We start from the raw sequence: 23101 nt of genomic DNA, 5'->3' as shown, positions 1-23101 counted from the left end.
TGCTTTGCTGGTGACACTGTCAGTGATTTATTTAGAATTCAAGGCACACTTAACCAGCATGGCTACCGCAGCATTCTGCAATGATACGCCATCCCATCTGGTTTGCGCTTAGTGGGACTCATTTGTTTTTCAAAAGGACAATGACCCAAAATACACCTCCAGGCTGTATAAAGGCTATTTGACCAAGAAGAAGTGTGATGGAGTGCTGCATCAGATGACCTGGCCTCCACAATCATCCGACCTCAACCCAATTGAGATGGTTTGGGATGAGTTGGACCTCATCTCACTGCTTTGCTTTATCTTGGCCAGGTCGCAGTTGTAAATGATAACTTGTTCTCAGCTGGCCTACCTGGTTAAATAAAGGTGAAATAAAAAATATATATAAATAAAGAGTGAAGGAAAAGCAGCTAACAGGTGCTCAGCATATGTGTGAACTGCTTCAAAACGGTTGGAAAAGCCTTCCTCATGAAGCTGGTTGAGAGAATACCAAGAGTGTGCAAAGCTGTCATCAAGGCAAAGGGTGGCTACTTTGAATAATATAAATTATAAAATATATTTTAATTTGTTTAAATATTTTTTGGTTATTAAAAGATTCCATACGTGTTATTTCATAGTTTTGATGTCTTCACTATTATTCTACAATGTAGAAAATAGTAAAAAATAAAGAAAAACCCCTTGAATGGGTAGGTGTGTCCAAACTTTTGACTGGTACTGTATAAATATACATGTTTTTTTTAACCACCCCACACCCCAAACTTTTTCCTGTAGCTATGGTGATGGACATCTACAAATGAATACATAACATAAGAAACGTAACATATCATACTAACCAACCAGGTGGTTATTCAGGAAAATGTATCAGGCTCTGCCTCCTCTCCACTCTTTGCAACTATTCCTAGTACACGTGGAACCTAACGCTTCAATGTAGCCTATATATTTATAATTAAACTTTTTTTTATATGCGGCATAAACACAACCAGTCACAATGTTTTAATCTGATGAGGATACTTCAAAAAAATCCTGTAGGCATGTGCATGTTGGTCCAAAATAGCCTATAATTCCAGCATCCTCAAAATGACTTGACATTAACCATGTTTCCATCCAACCTTTTTATGCGAGTAAAGTACGTCAGATAAAAAATGTCACGACATCACGGGAAAGCATGCAGTTTATTAGGCTACAGATGAACTAAGATATGAACTTCACAGGGTGGTGAAATTGCATGGTGATGAGCTTGATGCTCCTTTCAATAAATATTGATGGTCTTATTCTGGTGACATGATGATCGATGTTTGGCTGCAGTTTGACAAATAAAAATGATCTTGCGCTTTTGTCCATAATACTCTCATTAGGTGTCCATAATACTCTCATTAGGTATCCAAAATACCCCAAATTCCCCCACTGTATCTGCAAACTGTTGGCTAGAGCGCATGTGCCACATACCTAATCAACATTTTTTGTGTCAAAACCATCTGTAGGCCTGGAGTTGAAAATACGATGAAAATCGATTAATTTGTATTTTTTATTTGGTATGGGAATTTAGCCGCACACGTTGTTTTCATGTGCACTACATATTTATGCGTAGACTTTTATCTGCAACAAGTCAATTTGATGAAAACACAACTCTGATGGGAAAATGCACATATTGTTTTTTTTGGCAGATTCTAGACTATTCACATGAAAATCTGTCACCAATTGGATGGAAATCTATCTATAGACAGCCTAAAGACTGGCAAATTGCTAGTCTAGTGTCACTTTGATGATGCCTGCACATCATGGTTCACCAGCAGCCCCAAAATCCCCAGCAGCCCCAAAACAAGCTTGTAAGTACTGTACTTAAACTCTGCCCTCATACTCATCTGGAGGTCGAGCATTTTTTTAAATCTATAATGTGTCTGTATCTACAGTATGGAAATGTATCATGTAAAAAATAGGGACCACAATGGAAATAAATCCCTGATTTATTGTGCAATCCCGGTCACTTAAAAATGTACTGTGTGTGTATATTTGTATTTTTTTAAATTGACAAATAAAATAAATGAATCCAAACTGTGCAGCTGGCCATTTGATGAATGGAAAGAGACATCTGTTACAAAACACCAAACAGTTGAATGACATCTGCATATTTCCGTTAGGGAACGCCTGCACTGTGAAGTGCGCGTGTGCAATAACTCAATTCACCTTTGCACTTCTAAACAACAGGATTTGTAAAAACTTTGGCAAAAGGCAAAGTCTACAAAACTTAGTCAACTCTGTTCAAAACAGATTCTAGCTTTGGGAACAGCAAACGGTATTGAGATCAAATGTTTTATCAATGAGAAAATTGGCAGAATGACTGCCAAAATCCATCTGCTTTCATCTTTTCCAACTGTTGACCACTGGGCTTCTTCACTACTAAATTTTGTAGTGAGTCGAAATGCCAAGCGGATGCTTCACATTTATACATCATGTCAAGTATCTGTCTTTTTTTTCCTATATGTGCATCAACCATCCAGCCCATAGCCCTGCGTGGCATCGACCATGCCACAAAAACATGTTTAAGTAGCTAAATCAATATCCACGTTTATAAACACAGGGTCGCTAATGTTATTGATATTTGTGGTCGTAAACATTATTTAGAGTTAAGTCTATGAGGAGGGGTGCACATTTATTTTACAGTACAAGGGGAGGGTTATGTGAAAATATTTTTCACGTTGAGGGATGCATTTTTCATGACACCTCGAACTGTCGAGCTAGTCGAGTCCATAATTTCCCTGGATTATTCAAGATCATATCCCCTACCATCCTAATACTACGTATAAAGAGTTATCACTGGATTTTCAAGACCAAGTCCTATACTACCCTAATACTGAGTATAAAGAGTTATCAGTATGGTATTTTATTTACACCAAAATGTCATTCAAATCCTCCAGTTCTGATCAACTGTGTTCGGTGTGATATCATATCGGTAAATGTAGTGTGTTGACGTTGGGGTGACCATGATTTCCGAGTGTCGGATAGCTTGAATGCAGTAAATGGACTGTACCAACAAGAGCACAACACACTCATAAAGCATATTTTTCAAAGACTCACCTTTACCAAATGTTTTAAATATGTGGTTACCATGTTTGGGGTTTATTATGATAGGCTTTACTAAAATGTAGCCCAATGTAAAAAGAATAGTGTATAACTGAAAACACACCCCTCCTCTTCCCCGGTGACAGTAGCTTGCTGGGTTCTCACGTCTAAACTGGTTCGAAGTTGGCCAGGATGCAATGATGGCGTTACATGTCAAGAATAGAGATGCTGCTTATTATCAAAGTGCCGATTATTACAGAAATTCGGTGCCTTTAAACTATCGGAATAACAGACATTATTTCGCCCGGTTACCAGGTAGGAAAAGGGTCGCATTCATTGCTGTCAGTAGCCGTGACACTGCGAATGGATGGATGCATGCAGCTTCAGCTACAATGTAACCAGTGCAATTTGCTGATTGAAGAGGGTGTAAACATGTTGGTATTATACTGTATGTTGAACTAGCCTAGTGTACAGCTATAAAACATTTTTTTGTCGAGGTTGGGCCTTCCCATTAATTTGAAGAGATTAGACCAACAGTCATGTTGAAATTAAATATGTAATCAGAGGTATAATAGGTTGCTGATCAATTCAACCCAAAATATATATGTCAACCTAAATGAGTTGATTTGCTGTATCCACCGCACCCTCTCTGTTCCTCATTCTCCTTCAGTGCAGGTGTGATGCGGTGGATTGGTGTTTCATGTCAAATCAGCTAAAGTAATAGTGGTCAGACCGGTGGGTGTAGAATGACATGATGGTCCCCTTCTTTAGGGGGAGGACCATGTTTTTGACAGTCTCGGTTCCCAACTCTTGAAATCTGTCTAATCTTGTCATGGCACAAGCTCATTGGCACGCCATGGTGTAGTGTACATTATTCACATGATGATAATGGTGTTGATAAGGATTATTATGAATAACAGCTTGGGTCTGGACTTGAGTTTACCTTGTTATCCAGAGATATTCTCTTAAGTGATTAAACCTGTTATATAGCATATTTTGCAACATCATCTTTCCAGACCTAATTGTATTGAATAGGTCTACTCAGTCTGCTGTAATCAGATGAAATGGCATTGTCCACTAAAATAGGTTGAGAGAGCTGAGTCTTGCAGGTCACATCCCTGGAGATGTTATAAATGCTTGATAAGCAACTTCATTTTGTACTTTACCCTGATTTCATATAGCTTTATTGGTAAACATTAGTATTGACAGATTTGATCATTCAGTCTTGTTTTATGACAGCCTCCAAGCTGCCCCCTAATCTTAGCCTATAGTCTTCTTATCAACTATCCCTCACTTGAACTGGCAATAATGAGCCCTTTCAGACTGCTAACTCAATAGCTTAACTGCTGTGTTGCCATCTCTAACTAGGCTAACTAATGGGTACATTTAAGCTGCAATTAATCTGTTTTATCTGCATGACTGAGTGTTAACAAAATACCATAGGTCTCAGGGTCTTTCAACACATCTCCATGCTAAAACCATGTCTATCTTGAGACTTTGCAAGGCATTGCACATTTAGCAAATCAAATCAAATCAAATGTTATTGGTCACATACACTTGGTTAGCAGACGTTAATGCGAGTGTAGCGAAATGCTTGTCAGAATAAGAGGACTGTAATTCTCTAATTAAAATATGAAGTTCTTATGAGTTATCTTCAACCTTTCTCCATTCAAAGACTAGTCATGCACTTGATTCCACTGCATGAGGCATACACTTTTCACTCCATAATTGATGTGGCAGAGGTGACAGTATAAAAGGCATGAAATAACTATAAGTATGTGACAAACACCTCTCACTGTGAAGGGCTATTCAACTTTTGAAGGTTCTTTGTTATTTTCTTCTTCTGCACAGATACCAAATGATAGAATTAGAACCCTCTCCTTTAAAACCACAAAATACTTTTCTTATTAAGCTACTTCACTCCAACTCAGAGACCCAAGGCCATCCCTCATGATACATGGCCAATGACTCTATACTCATTAATATTTGCATTTTACTTGAGATCCCAGTGTTAAGTCTCAGGAGGAGTGTTTTATACCCAAGATTCAAAAATATTACTTTTACTTTGACCTTGGGCTATGACAATGTAGGTTCCTGACTATTTTGGGGATTAGGCTATATTCTCCAATGAGCATGTGATTCAGGTTTGTCTCCTTGTTACTCTGCATGGGGAAAGAAAAGCAGTTTACAGTATACTGCACTACAAGGCTAAGCAGATTAGCAGTTTTGTTTCTACTTCATTGCAAAACCCAGAAAACATGTATATAAAGTGAGCTATTTTCTTGGATAATTTTTTTCACACTCATATTTGAGAATTTTCAGGTGTTTGGATGACATTATGTCATTTATCAGAATAACATTGATGTACACAGTGGGCCTAGTATTGCCGGGAAAATAATTTAGTTTGTTATCGGAAAGTTCCATTTCAAGCATGCCATTCACTTGGTGTCACTGCATGGCTGCTGGAATCAAAAACATCCCACACTGTTATTGGGTCTCCAATCTGAGTTGATGCAGCAGAAACATCAGACATGAGCACAGCCACTGACCCATCCCCCACATCAACCCTTATGCAGAAAAAATGTGGCCACACATGATTGCCTGAAATGTATCCAGTCAAGCAGGCAATAGTCTGTTTGAATCAGCACCAGATCAAGAGATGATTGAGGAACTTATTTTCGCAAGGAGCAGAGCCCATGCTTGACTGCAGGGGAAGCGTAATTTTCACCATGACCACTGGACTGTGAAACCCACCATTGTTCTATTTGTTATTGTCAGTTTCACTAGGGAGAAATGAACACAGTTGATGACTGTAGTTCTTGCTTCCTCCCAATGTTATACAGCCATTACATGGCTATGATAAGTGTAGAATCCAGTCTAATACATACTTTGCCATCATTGCATTGGCCCTCAGGACCAGAGTCTATGCTGACGCCTTCAATGAGCCTTTTTGGCCAGCAACAGCCGTTGTTCCAGCCAATGCCTTCTACACATACCCTTGGACCCCCTCCACAGACCCTCAGGCCGTCTACACCAGTGGTAGTGGCCCCGGACCCCCTCCTTTTCCCCCTCTACAGCCCTCTGTCTGCCAAACCACCCGCTCACCTCCAGCTGATGCAGGGCCTCCCCTGCCCTGTCCCACCTCCAACTGCCCAGGTGGCCCTCAGCACCAAGCCCCAGGAGGAAGAGGCTCAGATCGGGGCCACAGACCAGGATGCTACCTTGGATGAGCTGTGCAAGCCTCTGTACTGCAAACTGTGCAACGTCACCCTCAACTCTGCCCAGCAGGCACAGGCCCACTACCAGGTGAGCTGATTTACTGTACATGTAGCTTGTACCCTAATCTCGTCCACCAGCAGGCTCTCTCTCTTTCTATATGTAGTAGCAATTGAGCCTGGGGACAAGCTTACTTGTAGGCCTACCCCAACACATATATTTTGATGGCAGAAAATGTTTCTCATGCATGTCAACTACACTGAGTGTACAAAGCATTAGGAACACCTGCTCTTTCCATGACATTGACTGACCAGGTGAATCCAGGTGAAAGTTATGATCCCTTATTGATGTCACTTAAATCCACTTCAATCAGTGTAGATGATACAATTGAGACATGGATTGTCTATGTCTGCCTTTCAGAGGGTGAATGGGCAAGATAAAATATTTAAGTGCCTTTTAACGGGGTATGATAGAAGGTGCCAGGCGCACCGGTTTGAGTGGGTCAAGAACTGCAAAGCTGCTGGGTTTTTCACACTCAACAGTTTCCCGTGTGTATCAAGAATGGTCCACCACCCAAAAGACATCCAGCCAACTTGACACAACTGTAGAAAGCATTGGAGTCAACATGGGCCAGGATCCCTGTGGAACGCTTTCAACACCCTGTAGAATCCATGCCCTGACAAATTGAGTCTGTTCTGAGGGCAAAGGGGGGTGCAACTCAATATTAGGAAGGTGTTCCTAATGTTTGTACACTTAGTGTATTGCTGCTGGTGAGTCTCTGATCCACCTCTACGCAGACGACACCATTCTGTATACTTCTGGCCCTTCTTTGAACACTGTGTTAACAACCCTCCAGATGAGCTCCAATGCCATACAACTCTCCTTCCGTGGCCTCCAACTGCTCTTAAATACAAGTAAAACTAAATGCATGCTCTTCAACCGATCACTGTCTGCACCTGCCCGCCTGTCCAACATCACTACTCTGGACGGTTCTGACTTAGAATATGTGGACAACTACAAATACCTAGGTGTCTGGTTAGACTGTAAACTCTCCTTCCAGACTCACATAAAACATCTCCAATCCAAAGTTAAATCTAGAATTGGCTTCCTATTTCGCAACAAAGCATCCTTCACTCATGCTGCCAAACATACCCTCGTAAAACTGACCATCCTACCGATCCTCGACTTTTACAAAATTTACAAAATAGCCTCCAATACCCTACTCAATAAATTGGATGCAGTCTATCACAGTGCCATCCGTTTTGTCACCAAAGCCCCATATACTACCCACCACTGCGACCTGTACGCTCTCGTTGGCTGGCCCTCGCTTCATACTCGTCGCCAAACCCACTGGCTCCAGGTCATCTACAAGACCCTGCTAGGTATAGTCCCCCCTTATCTCAGCTCGCTGGTCACCATAGCAGCACCCATCTGTAGCACGCGCTCCAGCAGGTATATCTCACTGGTCACCCTCAAAGCCAATTCCTCCTTTGGCCGCCTCTCCTTCCAGTTCTCTGCTGCCAATGACTGGAACGCACTACAAAAATCTCTGAAACTGGAAACACTTATCTCCCTCACTAGCTTTAAGCACCAGCTGTCAGAGCAGCTCACAGATTACTGCACCTGTACATAGCCCATCTATAATTTAGCCCAAACAACTACCTCTTCCCCTACTGTATTTATTTATTTATTTTGCTCCTTTGCACCCCATTATTTCTATTTCTACTTTGCACATTCTTCCACTGCAAATCTACCATTCCAGTGTTTTACTTGCTATATTGTATTTACTTCGCCACCATGGCCTTTTTTTGCCTTTACCTCCCTTATCTCACCTCATTTGCTCACTTTGTATATAGACTTATTTTTCTACTGTATTATTGACTGTATGTTTATTTTACTCCATGTGTAACTCTGTGTTGTTGCATGTGTCGAACTGCTTTGCTTTATCTTGGCCAGGTTGCAATTGTAAATTAGAACTTGTTCTCAACTTGCCTACCTGGTTAAATAAAGGTGGAAAAAATAAATAATAATAATACAAAAATAAAAAAAATGTTGGTTTATTGGACATGTCAGTCATCACTGTTATCCCCTCATAAATGTAAGTAGAACATGGAATGCTTAACCCTTGCGCTCACTGATGATGCAATGATTTGCTATATGACACTATGACAATGACAGTGCGATGAGTGGACTGAACTGTGGCTGTGGGATTGAATCATACATTGTCTCTTCTCCAGGGTAAAAACCACAGTAAGAAGCTGAGAAATTTTTATGCAGGCAGCCAGCAGCTGCCTGCCATCAGGATTCCGGAGGTAATAGAACCAGTTTCCCAGCAACCCCTCACGACTCCACCAACTGAGAGTGCAACTCCAAAACAGGTAACGCTTGGCGTTGGCACAAGGAATGTGTTATTGTTCAGCAAAGTATAATACTGTATGAGCAAGTACAAGGCCTGTGAATTTTCAGCACATGCACTGTTTGGATCTCTGTTGTTGATCTAGAAAACTGCAATCAAATAGAATCTCCTGATTAGAAACATCCATGATGGTTTGTAGACAACTGTCAGCACTGAAGTTTTTAACTCTTTTGATATGTAGCGTTGGAACTGGCAAGAGTGTCATTTTGGCTGAAAGAGCCCTTTGTATAAACTCACTCATAGTTTTTTGTTCAGCCGGTGTCATTTAACGGTGCCAGCAGGGTGATCTTAGCCACGGAGAACGACTACTGCAAGCTGTGTGACGCCTCGTTCAGCTCACCTGCCGTGGCTCAGGCACACTACCAGGGCAAGAACCATGCCAAGAGACTGCGGCTGGCTGAGGCACAGCAGAGCAGTAGCATCATGTGAGTGGGTGTTTCTACTGCCTCCCCACCTACCACCAGGAAGACAAACAACAGATGCAATGTGCACATGGCTATTAAACCAACCATACTTCACACAGAAATCCTGCCCCTTCAGCCATGCCCTGTTATATGAAATGCAATCCAGATTATGTTTCAATGCTTCCATTTAAAGAAAAATGCAATAGCATTTGAAAGATGCATTCCATTATGTTGTCCATCATAGTGGCTATTATTGTTAGATTGTTAGCTATTTAAGGATTGTTAGGTTTATAAACTGCACATGAGTTACTTTAAAGACTTGCTCTCAGTAACGTGATCTATCAATTTTTCAGAGAGTCGACTGAGTGTGTCCAGAGGCGTCCGAAGAAAGAGGGGAGCGAGTACAAGTTGATCAAGAACCGCAGGACCTCACAGGTGCCCCCTGCCATGCCAGGAACAGCACACTGAACCAAAGACATACCAGTAATAAAGTATGACCAAACAGCAAATAACTTTAAACAATATGTAAGGAAAAATGTGTTGTTGTTCCACAATTTTGATGTACAGATCAGATGTAAGTAAAGTAAGTAAGCCTTGTCAGAGCCAGAACGGCCCATAACGACCAGATGAATTCAGGGAAATTCATAGTCTTCAGAAGGTACAGTATATGTTTGAGGGTAGATGTGGTTGCCGATTTCCTTTTCATTGATACCAATGAAGCCTTTGACAGCTGGTGAATGAGACTGATATGCATGTGAATATGTATGAAATGTAAATATCACATGTCCAGGCAGCGAGCAGGTGGAGGCTATTATTTTTTGCTCCATGGTCGTAGCAGCAGTGAATACCCCTCTCTCATCACCACCTCTGCCAGGGAAATGTCGTAGGAAAGTTGAGGGGGTGGCCGAGGCTGAGGCTGGTTAGTCACTGTGAACTCACTAAGCACAGGCCCAGCGCTTTGGATATGTAAACCAGTACAGCAACCGACGGCCGCTCTGCTGATCCACAGACACAGCCTGCTCAGGTGGCAGGTGTCCATCAGACAGAGCCCTCACAGTCCACTGTTCATCCCCGTACCATTCTCCGAAGAGTTGCGATATGCATATTAATACACAATTGTACATGTGTGAAATAGGACAAATATAAACTCCCACCAATTGTTTTTAATTATTATTATACACCCCCAACCCCCTACCCCCCCACTCCACATACCCTGCACCATGGCCTTCTCCCCCTGGATCATAGGACACAACTGCACCCACTCCCTTCCCTTCCCTCAGGGCTCAGAGACTTTGCTGATTTAATTCCAGAAATAGAACTGTGTAACAGTCTCTCGCAGAGAAATGTGCTTTGTCTGTCAGAGTTACTCTGCAAGGGCCCGTGATGGTTGCCTCCAGCCATACACACAGATATAGCAGAGCATCTATTTTCTGACCAACATACAGTACATCTCCCTTCTTCTAATGAGGGACACATGTGTATTTCTTCTTGTAACATTCATATGGCCATGGCAGTGGAAAGCTCATCCTATGCACAGCCAGCCTTCCATCCCCATGCAGTGCCTGGCATCTATCTGCCACTCCCATCTTTTCACACTGTGTTCACTGGTGAGCAGCAGCTCAACACTCACTCCATCACTCACTCTCCATCATTATGGTGTGTATGTCTTGATGTGTGACCCAGCCCCCTACTACAACCCACGGCCCAGGCAGAGGATCCCCAGAGACCTGGCCATGTGTGTGACGCCCAGCGGCCAGTTCTACTGCTCCATGTGCAATTCTGGGGCCAGCGAGGAGGCCGACTTCCGCCTTCACCTGGAGAGCAAGCAGCACAAGAGCAAGGTGTCGGAGCAGCGCTACCACAGCGAGATGGAGAATCTGGGCTACACTTAGGAGGGCAGCTCCGCAGCACGGGGAGGAGAGGGGAATGGGGGGGATTCACACTGAATTTTTGAAGAGGTTGGGGAGGTTTATCTCACAATCGGTTTCCTTTCCCCAGGTTAAACCTTGTTATTACTTGAGTTTGAGTAGCTGAACATTGCTATGTGTAGTAGAGGAAAGCAAAGTTCTATTACAGGCTTCTACCAGACCAGGTGAATGTACTGTGATTGCGATGACAATTATTAAGTGATAGGTATTTTTTCAATTGTAAAAATCTGACTGACTGTTCTCTTTCCTCATGTGTGTTTACATGGGTTTGGTATGACTCCAAGCATCTTGGACATGCCAGTCAAGTCAACCTCTGGTCCTGGTCCCTTATTATTTTGGGATGCTATAAAAGCCAGCTGCTGTAAGCCCTTGACTTCCCTATGGGAGGTGTGCTTTTCGAAGAGCAGAGTAACTCAGGAGAATATAGAGCAGGTCAGAGAAGGACTAGCTTTAATTGGGGGGATTTAGGGTTATTTCCACATGACCTCTACTCTGTTTAATTTAGAGAAAAGGGAATTTAGACTGTTCAAAGCCCAATTTGTTCAGAGGAGGAACACAACGCTTGAGTTCTTATTCCCATATACAGTGGGGAGAACAAGTATTTGATACACTGCCGATTTTGCAGGTTTTCCTACTTACAAAGCATGTAGAGGTCTGTAATTTTTATCATAGGTACACTTCAACTGTGAGAGACGGAATCTAAAACAAAAATCCAGAAAATCACATTGTATGATTTTTAAATAATTAATTTGCATTTTATTGCATGACATAAGTATTTGATACATCAGAAAAGCAGAACTTAATATTTGGTACAGAAACCTTTGTTTGCAATTACAGAGATCATATGTTTCCTGTAGTTCTTGACCAGGTTTGCACACACTGCAGCAGGGATTTTGGCCCACTCCTCCATACAGACCTTCTCCAGATCCTTCAGGTTTCGGGGCTGTCGCTGGGCAATACGGACTTTCAGCTCCCTCCAAAGATTTTCTATTGGGTTCAGGTCTGGAGACTGGCTAGGCCACTCCAGGACCTTGAGATGCTTCTTACGGAGCCACTCCTTAGTTGCCCTGGCTGTGTCTTTCAGGTCGTTGTCATGCTGGAAGACCCAGCCACGACCCATCTTCAATGCTCTTACTGAGGGAAGGAGGTTGTTGGCCAAGATCTCGTGATACATGGCCCCATCCATCCTCCCCTCAATACGGTGCAGTCATCCTGTCCCCTTTGCAGAAAAGCATCCCCAAAGAATGATGTTTCCACCTCCATGCTTCACGGTTGGGATGGTGTTCTTGGGGTTGTACTCATCCTTCTTCTTCCTCCAAACATGGCGAGTGGAGTTTAGACCAAAAAGCTCTATTTTTGTCTCATCAGACCACATGACCTTCTCCCATTCCTCCTCTGGATCATCCAGATGGTCATTGGCAAACTTCAGACGGGCCTGGACATGCGCTGGCTTGAGCAGGGGGACCTTGCGTGCGCTGCAGGATTTTAATCCATGACGGCGTAGTGTGTTACTAATGGTTTTCTTTGAGACTGTGGTCCCAGCTCTCTTCAGGTCATTGACCAGGTACTGCCGTGTAGTTCTGGGCTGATCCCTCACCTTCCTCATGATCATTGATGCCCCACGAGGTGAGATCTTGCATGGAGCCCCAGGCCGAGGGTGATTGACCGTCATCTTGAACTTCTTCCATTTTCTAATAATTGCGCCAACAGTTGTTGCCTTCTCACCAAGCTGCTTGCCTATTGTCCTGTAGCCCATCCCAGCCTTGTGCAGGTCTACAATTTTATCCCTGATGTCCTTACACAGCTCTCTGGTCTTGGCCATTGTGGAGAGGTTGGAGTCTGTTTGATTGAGTGTGTGGACAGGTGTCTTTTATACAGGTAACGAGTTCAAACAGGTGCAGTTAATACAGGTAATGAGTGGAGAACAGGAGGGCTTCTTAAAGAAAACCTAACAGGTCTGTGAGAGCCGGAATTCTTACTGGTTGGTAGGTGATCAAATACTTATGTCATGCAATAAAATGCAAATTAATTACTTAAAAATCATACAATGTAATTTTCTGGATTTTTGTTTTAGATTCCGTTTCTCACAGTTGAAGTGTACCTATGATAAAAATTACAGACCTCTACATGCTTTGTAAGTAGGAAAACCTGCAAAATCGGCAGTGTATCAAATACTTGTTCTCCCCACTGTATATACCCCTTAATCCAGTGCATGTGTACAAGTAAATCTAGGCATTCATTGTCTGGTTCTTTTTTTTTCAGTCACAGAAAAATGATCGCTCGTTAACAGTGTATTCTCTCTGGCTCTCAGATGATGTGTTTTTCTGTGTCATAAATGCTCTTGTAACCTATTTTAAAATGGCCTTTTTTGTAGTTCTAGTCAGACCATGGTTTATTTGTTTTAATTTAACATTGCCTTTTGATTTATAAGATTTACTGTGTATTGTTTTCTCTTTATGAGTGTTTGTTTTTATAGACAATTAGCCAGAGAAAATATCTACTGTTATCTAATGTAGGGGGGAGCTTCATCTGCAACATCACTTTATTTGTATACACTTGATTATACTTTAATATTTCACTGTATAAATTATGTTTGTGCAATGTACATGTGTGCATGATATTATCAGAATATACATATATTTAAGTACTCATAATATGCTACTAGTGGGAGTGGAGGAACTAGGCCAGTTCGCAAGAGATAGAGAAGGGACCATTATATTGGGCACAAGGTATTGTATGGGAAGGAGTGGGTGGAGTTTCATACTGATTGATTGATTGAATTTGTTAGATAATTAAAAGTAGCAGGCTTCTCCAGCCGGAGACAACATTACACGATTACAGGATTTGCTTTAATTATTGTTATTTGTTAAAGTTCTATTGATGTGTCTCGATCTGATTTGTATCAAATGTTTACAGAGAGTGGTCTAAAGGGAAGTCGATCACATTTAATGTTGGATCCATTCACATGTTGCCCTTTCCTTAAACCTAATTTGTCATGTATTGCGATGGCCTACTGGAACTCTCCCAGCAATCTCATCATCTCAGCTTTTTCAAGCTGTTTTAATACATATTCAGTGCCTCTCAACATTCATTTTGTGATGGACTGCACCCAGGGCTATGATTTTCTTGGGAGTTGAAACCACTCATTAAATGGGATACATTGATTATGTTACACATTAAGTGATCTATATTGTTCAGATTAACCACCCAGAGCAAATAAGCTATTTCTATCTGAAACTAGCACAGCAGTGGAATTAACCACTTTCATAATGATATGTAACATACCCCTTAAAAGGGGAGTGTGTATCTCACAGAGTATACAGTGTGGGTCTGAGTGCAATTCGTTAGTCCAATGTTAGTAGTCATCTCATTCAATGCCCTATTTCTGTTTAAGTAAGTGGAGTTGTGTTTGACTGCTGCTACACATCCATCCATGCTAGTTTTATGGCTGTGGCTGTGCAGTCTCTGTCCTCTGAGGCATTAGGCAGGAGCCATTCCTTGCTGGGAGTAGTGTAGTGCTGTAGCAGCACATCTGTTTGCCGCTCTATCAGGGAGTGGGACCTGGCATGGGAACAGGCCATACCCCAGGGAGATCCACACAGGCACAACAAACACTATCCAATGGACCTATCTGTGTACTCAGGCCATTGTTGATTTCCTACTCTCCTCTCCTCCAACAAGATATCATTGTCCGCTATGCGTGGCGGGCTCTGAGTTTGGCTCTCTATCTGTTGTTCAGAAATATAATTTCTCAAAGACAGATGGATTTATAAATGTCAAATGAAGTGAACTATATCTAGGGATAAGGGATGAAAATAAGGGATAGCTGCAGTGCCTTTCTAATGTCACACAATCACATTTGATCTCATGGCTGCCTTCGGCACAAACATGATTCTCAAGAACAATCAACTCCATTTCCATTGGCGGCAGAAATATTGCCTCTGGTGCAATATTGCAAATGTGGGATCCAAAGATCCCAATTAAATTGAATTGACTTCCCTTTAGAGAAAATAATTCTATAATGTCTTGAATGTACGTATATTTGAAGAATAACAGAATGACAACAGTTGTTTTTGAAACAATTGGAACACCTATTTTGGTCACGGTACAATATTGACTAACTATTTAATAAAAAAAATGTTATACATGTTATTTGTCTGGATGTATTGAGTTGAGAAACTGGGTTGAAGATTGGGAGTTGCATGGGGCGAGTGGCAGTGTGTGTGTGAGTGAGAGAGAATGTGTGTATAGACACATTGTATGACAGGGTCAGCTGACAAACTTGTGTTTCCCGTTAATATGGTGGTCTACAGATTATGCCCCCAGACATAAATACTGCTCTAATACTTAGCGTTGATCAAAATAAAGCATCTCTCTAGTGAAATGTTCATCTTGATTAGTATACAGTATGTATGGCAAAATATGACCCTAAAATATCTTTGTTTTTTATCCCCCTTTACTGCTCAGATAAACTATGGCAAATGTTATGTTTTCTGAATGGATGACTGAAAGGAGTTTAGGATTATTTTATAGGAGACATTGCTTTCTAAATGTTGTGTAGTTCAAAAATATGATGAATCAGTTGTTTTGGGATCGTAATGGTAATCGATTTTTTACCTTGTAACTACTTTGCTCTATTCTGATTGGTTTGTCAATTGTTGGAGGATAACAGGAAGTAATTATGTTATATGTTATGTTATATGCATGGTAGCAAGTTAGGAGAATTTACACAGCATTTTAGGAGAATTAACATGGCAGGTTATGAGACTGAGGTTAAAGTTAGGAAAAGGGCAAGGCTTAACAAAAATGCTATCCTAAACTGCTACGAAAATCACTTTGTATTGAAGTGGTGCGAAAAGAGTGTGACCCGGCTGCTGTAACCTGCTGTAGCCCTTCATATATACACTTCCCTACTTATTTGAACAATGGTACAATGGTAAATAATGCATTGCGTCATTTTGTAGTCACTTTTATTGTAATGAATAATACAAAATGTTTCTGAACACTTCTACATTAATGTTGATGCTACCATGATTACGGATAATCCTGAATTAATCGTGACTAATGATGAGTGCTTAATTTACAAACTTACAAAAATCATGCACCATTTTTCGGTGGGTATGATATTTATGCCTCTGTAACTTTCTCATTCATCCTTATTTATGATTCAGTCATGATTATCCGTAATCATGGTAGCATCCACATTAATGTAGAAGTGTTCAGAAATAAAAACGTGCTGTTTTATAGCTAATCTCATGCTATTTTACACATTCTGCCATGAGGCTGAGAGATAATTTTGCTTTTTTAGAGATCAGGGATTCTTGAAAGTGGGGACAAACCATGTAAAGGAACAATCCCCCACCCCCCCAAAAATAAAAAATATTAATCTAACTGGATTTATATCAACTTTGTTGACACACCATAAAAGCAATTAAATGTTTACAATTATTGTCCAACAAGTGTTTAAAGGCCTTGATTGTTTAATTCTAACATTATATTATTCAAATATTTAATACAACTCTCCAAACTGTTTTTTGTTTTGTTTAAAAGCATTAATGCTCCAGGGCAAATTTTGTTAGCATTTTGGCATGTTTTTTCTAGATTTAGAACTTAAAACAACATTTATAAAGCAAACATTAGCCTATCCCTAAGGGCTAGCACAGCAAATACTTCAATTGTTTAAGCATATGTTTTTAGAACAGTGATAAAAAAAACAGAATATTGAACAAAAATTATCTATTTTAATTGGGTTAGCCATCAGTGACGGAGTTGACAAGCCACTGGCGGAGTTGACAACAGATTCTCAAAACAGGCATTTTTTTTTGTAAAATATGTAAAATAATTAATTTGAAAATCCCCAATTAAATCATAACCATACCATCAGATCTTTCAGCACTCTGACGGAGTTGACGTTATACAAAAATCTGACTGAGTTTATGTTTTAGGTAGATGACAATATAAAGCACATTGCTTTGCATTCCATGTCTGAAATGTGCTGTATAAATAAAGCTTGATTTGATTTGACAAAAAAAAACATTTTCTGCTTCATTCAAGTGGAATACACAGTAGCAATTTTGTTTTTCCTCAGTTGCTTTATGACTCTTAAACCTAACTAAATGTATCTTAATCTATCAGGCAGGTGGAGTTGACAGTTTTGGTTGTGACCATTGTGATTCCAATATTGTTTGTTTAAATTTACAGACTATGAGTGGTCTTGTTGCACTACATGTAATGAGGACATGAATAAGTGGTCCTTATGGTATAGCTGACCCTGCTCATTCCTGATTAATTTAGGATTTTAGACAAATCTGACGGAGTTGACCAAATCTCCGGACAAATCTTTTAGGAAACACAGTTTTGAGAGAAATATTCTTCACAGTCACAGAGGGTTATTGCAAGAAACTATACTGAACAAAAATGTAAACGCAACTTGTAAAGTGTTGGTCCCATGTTTCATGAGCTGAAATAAAAGATCCCAGAAATGTTCCATGCGCACAAAAACAGCTTATTTCTCTCAAATTTTGTACATAAATTTGTTTACATCCCTGTTAGTGAGTATATCTCCTTTGCCAATATAATTCATCCACCTGAGAGGCGTGGCATATCAAGAAGCTGATTAAACAGCATGATCATTACACAGGTGCACCATGTGCTGGGGACAAGAAAAGGCCACTCTAAAATGTGCAGTTTTGTCACACAACACAATGCCACAGATGTCTCAAGTTTTGAGGGAGTGTTCAATTGTCATGCTGACTGCAGGAATGTCCACCAGAGCTGTTGCCAGAGAATTGAATGTAATTTCTCTACCAAAAGCCACCTCCAACATAATTTTATAGAATTTGGCAGTACGTCCAACCGGCCTCACAACCACAGACCATGTGTAACCACGCCAGACCAGGACCTCCACATCCGGCTTCTTCACCTGCGGGATCGTCTGAGACCAGCCAACTGGACAGCTGATGAAACTGTGGGTTTGCACAACCGAAGAATTTCTGCACAAACTGTCAGAAACCGTCTCAGGGAAGCTCAGCTGCGTGCTCTTAGTCATTACCAAGGTTTGAACTGACTGCAGTTATTTATTTATATTTTTTAACCCCTTTTTCTCCCCAATTTTGTGGTATCCAATTGGTAGTAGTTACAGTCTTGTCTCATCATTGCATCTCCTGTACGGACTCGGGAGAGGTGAAGGTTGAGAGCCGTGAGTCCTCCGAAACACTACCCAACCAAGCCACACTGCTTCTTGACAGAATGCCCGCTTAACCCGGAAGCCAGCCACACCAATGTGTCGGAGGAAACACCGTACACCTGGCAACTGTGTCAGCGTGCACTGCGCCTGGCCTGCTACAGGAGTCGGTAGTGCGCGATGGGACAAGGACATCCCTGCCAGCCGAACCCTCCCCTAATCCAGACGATGCTGGGCCAATTGTGCGCAGCCCCATAGGTCTCCCGGTCGCGGCCGGCTGCGACAGAGCCTGGATTCAAAGCCAGAATCGCCTTAGACTACTGCACCACTCGAGAGGCCCCCGACATGACTGCAGTTTGGCGTCATAACCGACTTCAGACTTCAAATGCTCACCTTCGATGGCCACTGGCACACTGGAGAAGAATGTTCTTCACGGATGAATCATGGTTTCAACTGTACCAGGCAGATAACAGACCTTGTGTATGGCGTTGTGTGGGTGAGTGGTTTGCTGATGTCAATGTTGTGAACAGAGTGTCCCATGGTGGCGGTGGGGTTATGGTATGGGCAGGTATAAGCTACAGAAAACAAACACAATTGCATTTTATTGATGGCAATTTGAATGCACAGAGATACCGTCACCTCATGTTTCAGCATGCACGGCCCCATGTCACAAGGATCTGTACACAATTCCTGGAAGTTGAAAATGTCCCAGTTCTTCCATGGCCTGCGTAGTCACCAGGCATGTCACCCATTGATGATGTTTGGGATGCTCTGAATCGACATGTACGACAGCATGTTCCAGTTCCCACCAATATCCAGCAACTCACACAGCCATTGAAGAGGAATAGGAGGACAACATTCCACATGCCACAATGAACCGTCTGATCAACTCTGTGAAGGAGCTGTGTTGCACTGCAGGAGGCAAATGGTGGTCACACCAGATACGGACTGGTTTTCTGATCCACACCCCTACCATTGGTATCTGTGACCAACAAGATGCATTTTTGTATTCCTCATGTGAAATCCATAGATTAGGGCCTAATGAATTTACTTAAATTGACAGATTTCCTTATATGAACTGTAACTCAGTAAAATCTGTGGAATGTATTTGTATAGGCTAATAGCATACTCATAATAGGAAACCACTGATGAATGACTCCTGAAAGGCAACAGTAACTGACAGGATCTAAATTTCATTTTTTATTTTATTTAACCTTTATTTAACCTTTATTTAACTAGGCAAGTCAGTTAAGAACAAATTATTTTTCACAATGGCAACCTACCCCGTACGACGCTGGGCCAATTGTGCGCCGCCCTATGGGACTACCAATCACGGCCTGATGTGATGCAGCCTGGATTCAAACCAGGGACTGCAGTGACACCTCTTGCACTGAGATGCAGTAACTAAATGGATAACCTTAGTTTCAGATACCTGGAGTTCACAGGCAACATCCTAGTACTGTAAGATTCTCTCTTGTTCTCGCTTGTTGAAAAATGGCAGATTTGTTTCTGAACATTGCTTTTGAAGTCTCCTGAGAGTTGAAATGTTTCTGAAAGGGAGACTAAAAAGCCTTGATAGATGTTAGGGTATTTTCCTACTGAAGCCAATAGTGACCTCAGGAACCTGACAGAGACACAAAATGGACCACAGATGTTTTATACCTGTCTGGGGAAAATATTTATGATTTTACCCAAACTTAAAGGTGCCAATTGAGGAGAGCAACCCTTTTGTGATATTGTCAGTGCAACATAAAAAGGAAATACATCAATTGAATTTATTTTTTGGACATTAGGACTACTGTCCTAAATGTATGGGCAGGATTCACAACCAAACCACCTACAGTATTATTTGATATATATATATATCTATATACAGTGGGGAGAACAAGTATTTGATACACTGCCGATTTTGCAGGTTTTCCTACTTACAAAGCATGTAGAGGTCTGTAATTTTTATCATAGGTACACTTCAACTGTGAAAGACGGAATCTAAAACAAAAATCCAGAAAATCACATTGTATGATTTTTAACTAATTAATTTGCATTTTATTGCATGACATAAGTATTTGATCACCTACCAACCAGTAAGAATTCCGGCTCTCACAGACCTGTTAGTTTTTCTTTAAGAAGCCCTCCTGTTCTCCACTCATTACCTGTATTTACTGCACCTGTTTGAACTCGTTACCTGTATAAAAGACACCTGTCCACACACAATCAAACAGATTCCAACCTCTCCACAATGGCCAAGACCAGAGAGCTGTGTAAGGACATCAGGGATAAAATTGTAGACCTGCACAAGGCTGGGATGGGCTACAGGACAATAGGCAAGCAGCTTGGTGAGAAGGAAACAACTGTTGGCGCAATTATTAGAAAATGGAAGAAGTTCAAGATGACGGTCAATCACCCTCGGTCTGGGGCTCCATGCAAGATTTCACCTCGTGGGGCATCAATGATCATGAGGAAGGTGAGGGATCAGCCCAGAACTACACGGCAGGACCTGGTCAATGACCTGAAGAGAGCTGGGACCACAGTCTCAAAGAAAACCATTAGTAACACACTACGCCGTCATGGATTAAAATCCTGCAGCGCACGCAAGGTCCCCCTGCTTAAGCCAGTGCATGTCCAGGCCTGTCTGAAGTTTGCCAATGACCATCTGGATGATCCAGAGGAGGAATGGGAGAAGGTCATGTGGTCTGATGAGACAAAAATAGAGCTTTTTGGTCTAACTCCACTCGCCGTGTTTGGAGGAAGAAGAAGTATGAGTACAACCCCAAGAACACCATCCCAACCGTGAAGCATGGAGGTGGAAACATCATTCTTTGGGGATGCTTTTCTGCAAAGGGGACAGGACGACTGCACCGTATTGAGGGGAGGATGGATGGGGCCATGTATCGCGAGATCTTGGCCAACAACCTCCTTCCCTCAGTAAGAGCATTGAAGATGGGTCGTGGCTGGGTCTTCCAGCATGACAACGACACGAAGCACACAGCCATGGCAACTAAGGAGTGGCTCCGTAAGAAGCATCTCAAGGTCCTGGAGTGGCCTAGCCAGTCTCCAGACCTGAACCCAATAGAAAATCTTTGGAGGGAGCTGAAAGTCCGTATTGCCCAGCGACAGCCCCGAAACCTGAAGGATCTGGAGAAGATCTGTAGGGAGGAGTGGGCCAAAATCCCTGCTGCAGTGTGTGCAAACCTAGTCAAGAACTACAGGAAACGTATGATCTCTGTAATTGCAAACAAAGGTTTCTGTACCAAATATTAAGTTCTGCTTTTCTGATGTATCAAATACTTATGTCATGCAATAAAATGCAAATTAATTACTTAAAAATCATACAATGTGATTTTCTGGATTTTTGTTTTAGATTCCGTCTCTCATAGTTGAAGTGTACCTATGATAAAAATTACAGACCTCTACATGCTTTGTAAGTAGGAAAACCTGCAAAATCGGCAGTGTATCAAATACTTGTTCTCCCCACTGTATATATCAAGGGATCTAGCTCTCGGGAACTGTTATGGCTCAGAAGTAAAGCTAACCCCTGGACAGCAGAGGGTGCCAAAGGGTCACATTTAGTCTACACTGGTCACTTGACAACACAAGAGTAATCACAGTCACAGACCTGCAAACAGCTAATGGTGATAGGTGTGACCTCTGGACTAGTTGTCCTCCATGATGAAATCGGAGCGGCGACTGTGTCTCTGTCTCTGTTCGTACGTTTGCACGTACGTATGTTAGATAGTCACACGCGATATCTCAGACAGCATTAGCTCGATTTTGACAAAACTTAGGTGAAGGATGCATCTTGCCATAGAGATCCGGCATTTACAAAATTACACTGATTGGCACAAGGGGGGCGCTATAGTAATCAACTGTACGTAAGTTAGCCACACGCGATATCTTAACCACTTGCCCGATTTTGACAACACTTGGGTGAATGATGTGTCTTGCCATAGAGATCTGGCATTTACAAAATTACACTGATTGGTCCAAGGGGGGCGCTGCATCTTTCATGGGGAACTACATACATCTTTACTGTTGCCTTTTTTGATCATGGTTAGTGATACACCTAGCAGTCATACGAGACATCACTTACTTACCAAGCTGTCACCAAGCTCAAACATTGTTATTGTCCCCCACAATGAAATCGGAGGGGTGCTATGGATCTGTCCATAGAGATCCTGCATTTAGCTGTGGACTCCGCAGGTAGCCTAGCAGAAAAGAGCATAGGGCCAGTAACCGAAAGGTCGCTGGTTTGAATCCATGAGCCGACTAGGTGAAAAATATGTTGATGTGCCCTTGAGCAAGGCACTTAACTCTAATTGCTCCTGTAAGTTGCTCTGGATATAAGAGTGTCTGTTAAATGACTAAAATGTAGAATGACTCTCTGTTGGTCACCAAGGGAAAGGGGCAAATTGGGTTCTGTAAAAAATATACCCTCATTAAGAGCTGGAACCAGCAGGTACTAAGTGCTCTGTATCCAAGTGACATGTGGGGGGTATTGTATCTGAGCTTGGAGAGTGCCATATTTGAGAGATGAGGAGACTTGTTTTCATAATAATTCTGTTCTCTCGTGTGAAGTACCATAAGAAATGCTATCCACCCATGTCAAATTCCCCCCTGGCCTCTTAGGGAATAGCACTCTGGATTTTAAACAGGTCCATCTAGATAAGGAAAAAAGCTATGTTCCCATGGTAATACAGAGGAAGTGTACATTTTTAAGCAAGTCTCGCACTGGCTTAAGTTCTTCTGCTGCTGGGGAGGAAGGAGAGGAAGCACTGAGTTTCCTCAAGCCTCCTAGAGCTATGCTGTTTACATTGGTTAAGGTGAGCAGGCTGGTTCAATTGACACAATGACCACTGCTCAGTTTTTGTTCTCCATAGTTGTGAAATACCCTCCCTTG

At 41.8% G+C, this 23101-nt stretch overlaps 1 protein-coding gene across 2 annotated transcripts; it reads left to right on the top strand.

Moving 5' to 3' along the window:
- Positions 1-3206: 3206 nt before the first annotated feature.
- On the top strand, positions 3207-11598 carry LOC139578483 (zinc finger matrin-type protein 3-like). 2 transcript variants are annotated; one of them, XM_071406145.1, is made up of 6 exons: positions 3207-3372; positions 5972-6363; positions 8511-8651; positions 8945-9114; positions 9447-9547; positions 10777-11598. In XM_071406145.1, exons 1-6 carry the CDS (start codon positions 3255-3257, stop codon positions 10983-10985), a joined length of 1131 nt encoding a protein of 376 aa, XP_071262246.1. In that variant the 5' UTR covers positions 3207-3254; the 3' UTR covers positions 10986-11598. The 2 variants fall into 2 exon arrangements, with proteins under 2 accessions (XP_071262246.1, XP_071262244.1); XM_071406143.1 differs by lacking the exon at positions 3207-3372 and having other exon boundaries at positions 3381-6363.
- The last annotated feature ends 11503 nt before the right edge of the window (positions 11599-23101 follow it).

This window comes from Salvelinus alpinus, chromosome 6 (assembly GCF_045679555.1).
Source record: "Salvelinus alpinus chromosome 6, SLU_Salpinus.1, whole genome shotgun sequence".
Taxonomy (NCBI): domain Eukaryota; kingdom Metazoa; phylum Chordata; class Actinopteri; order Salmoniformes; family Salmonidae; genus Salvelinus; species Salvelinus alpinus.
The sequence above is the reverse complement of the archived record's forward strand: the minus strand, read 5'-3'. Positions and strand labels throughout refer to the sequence as shown.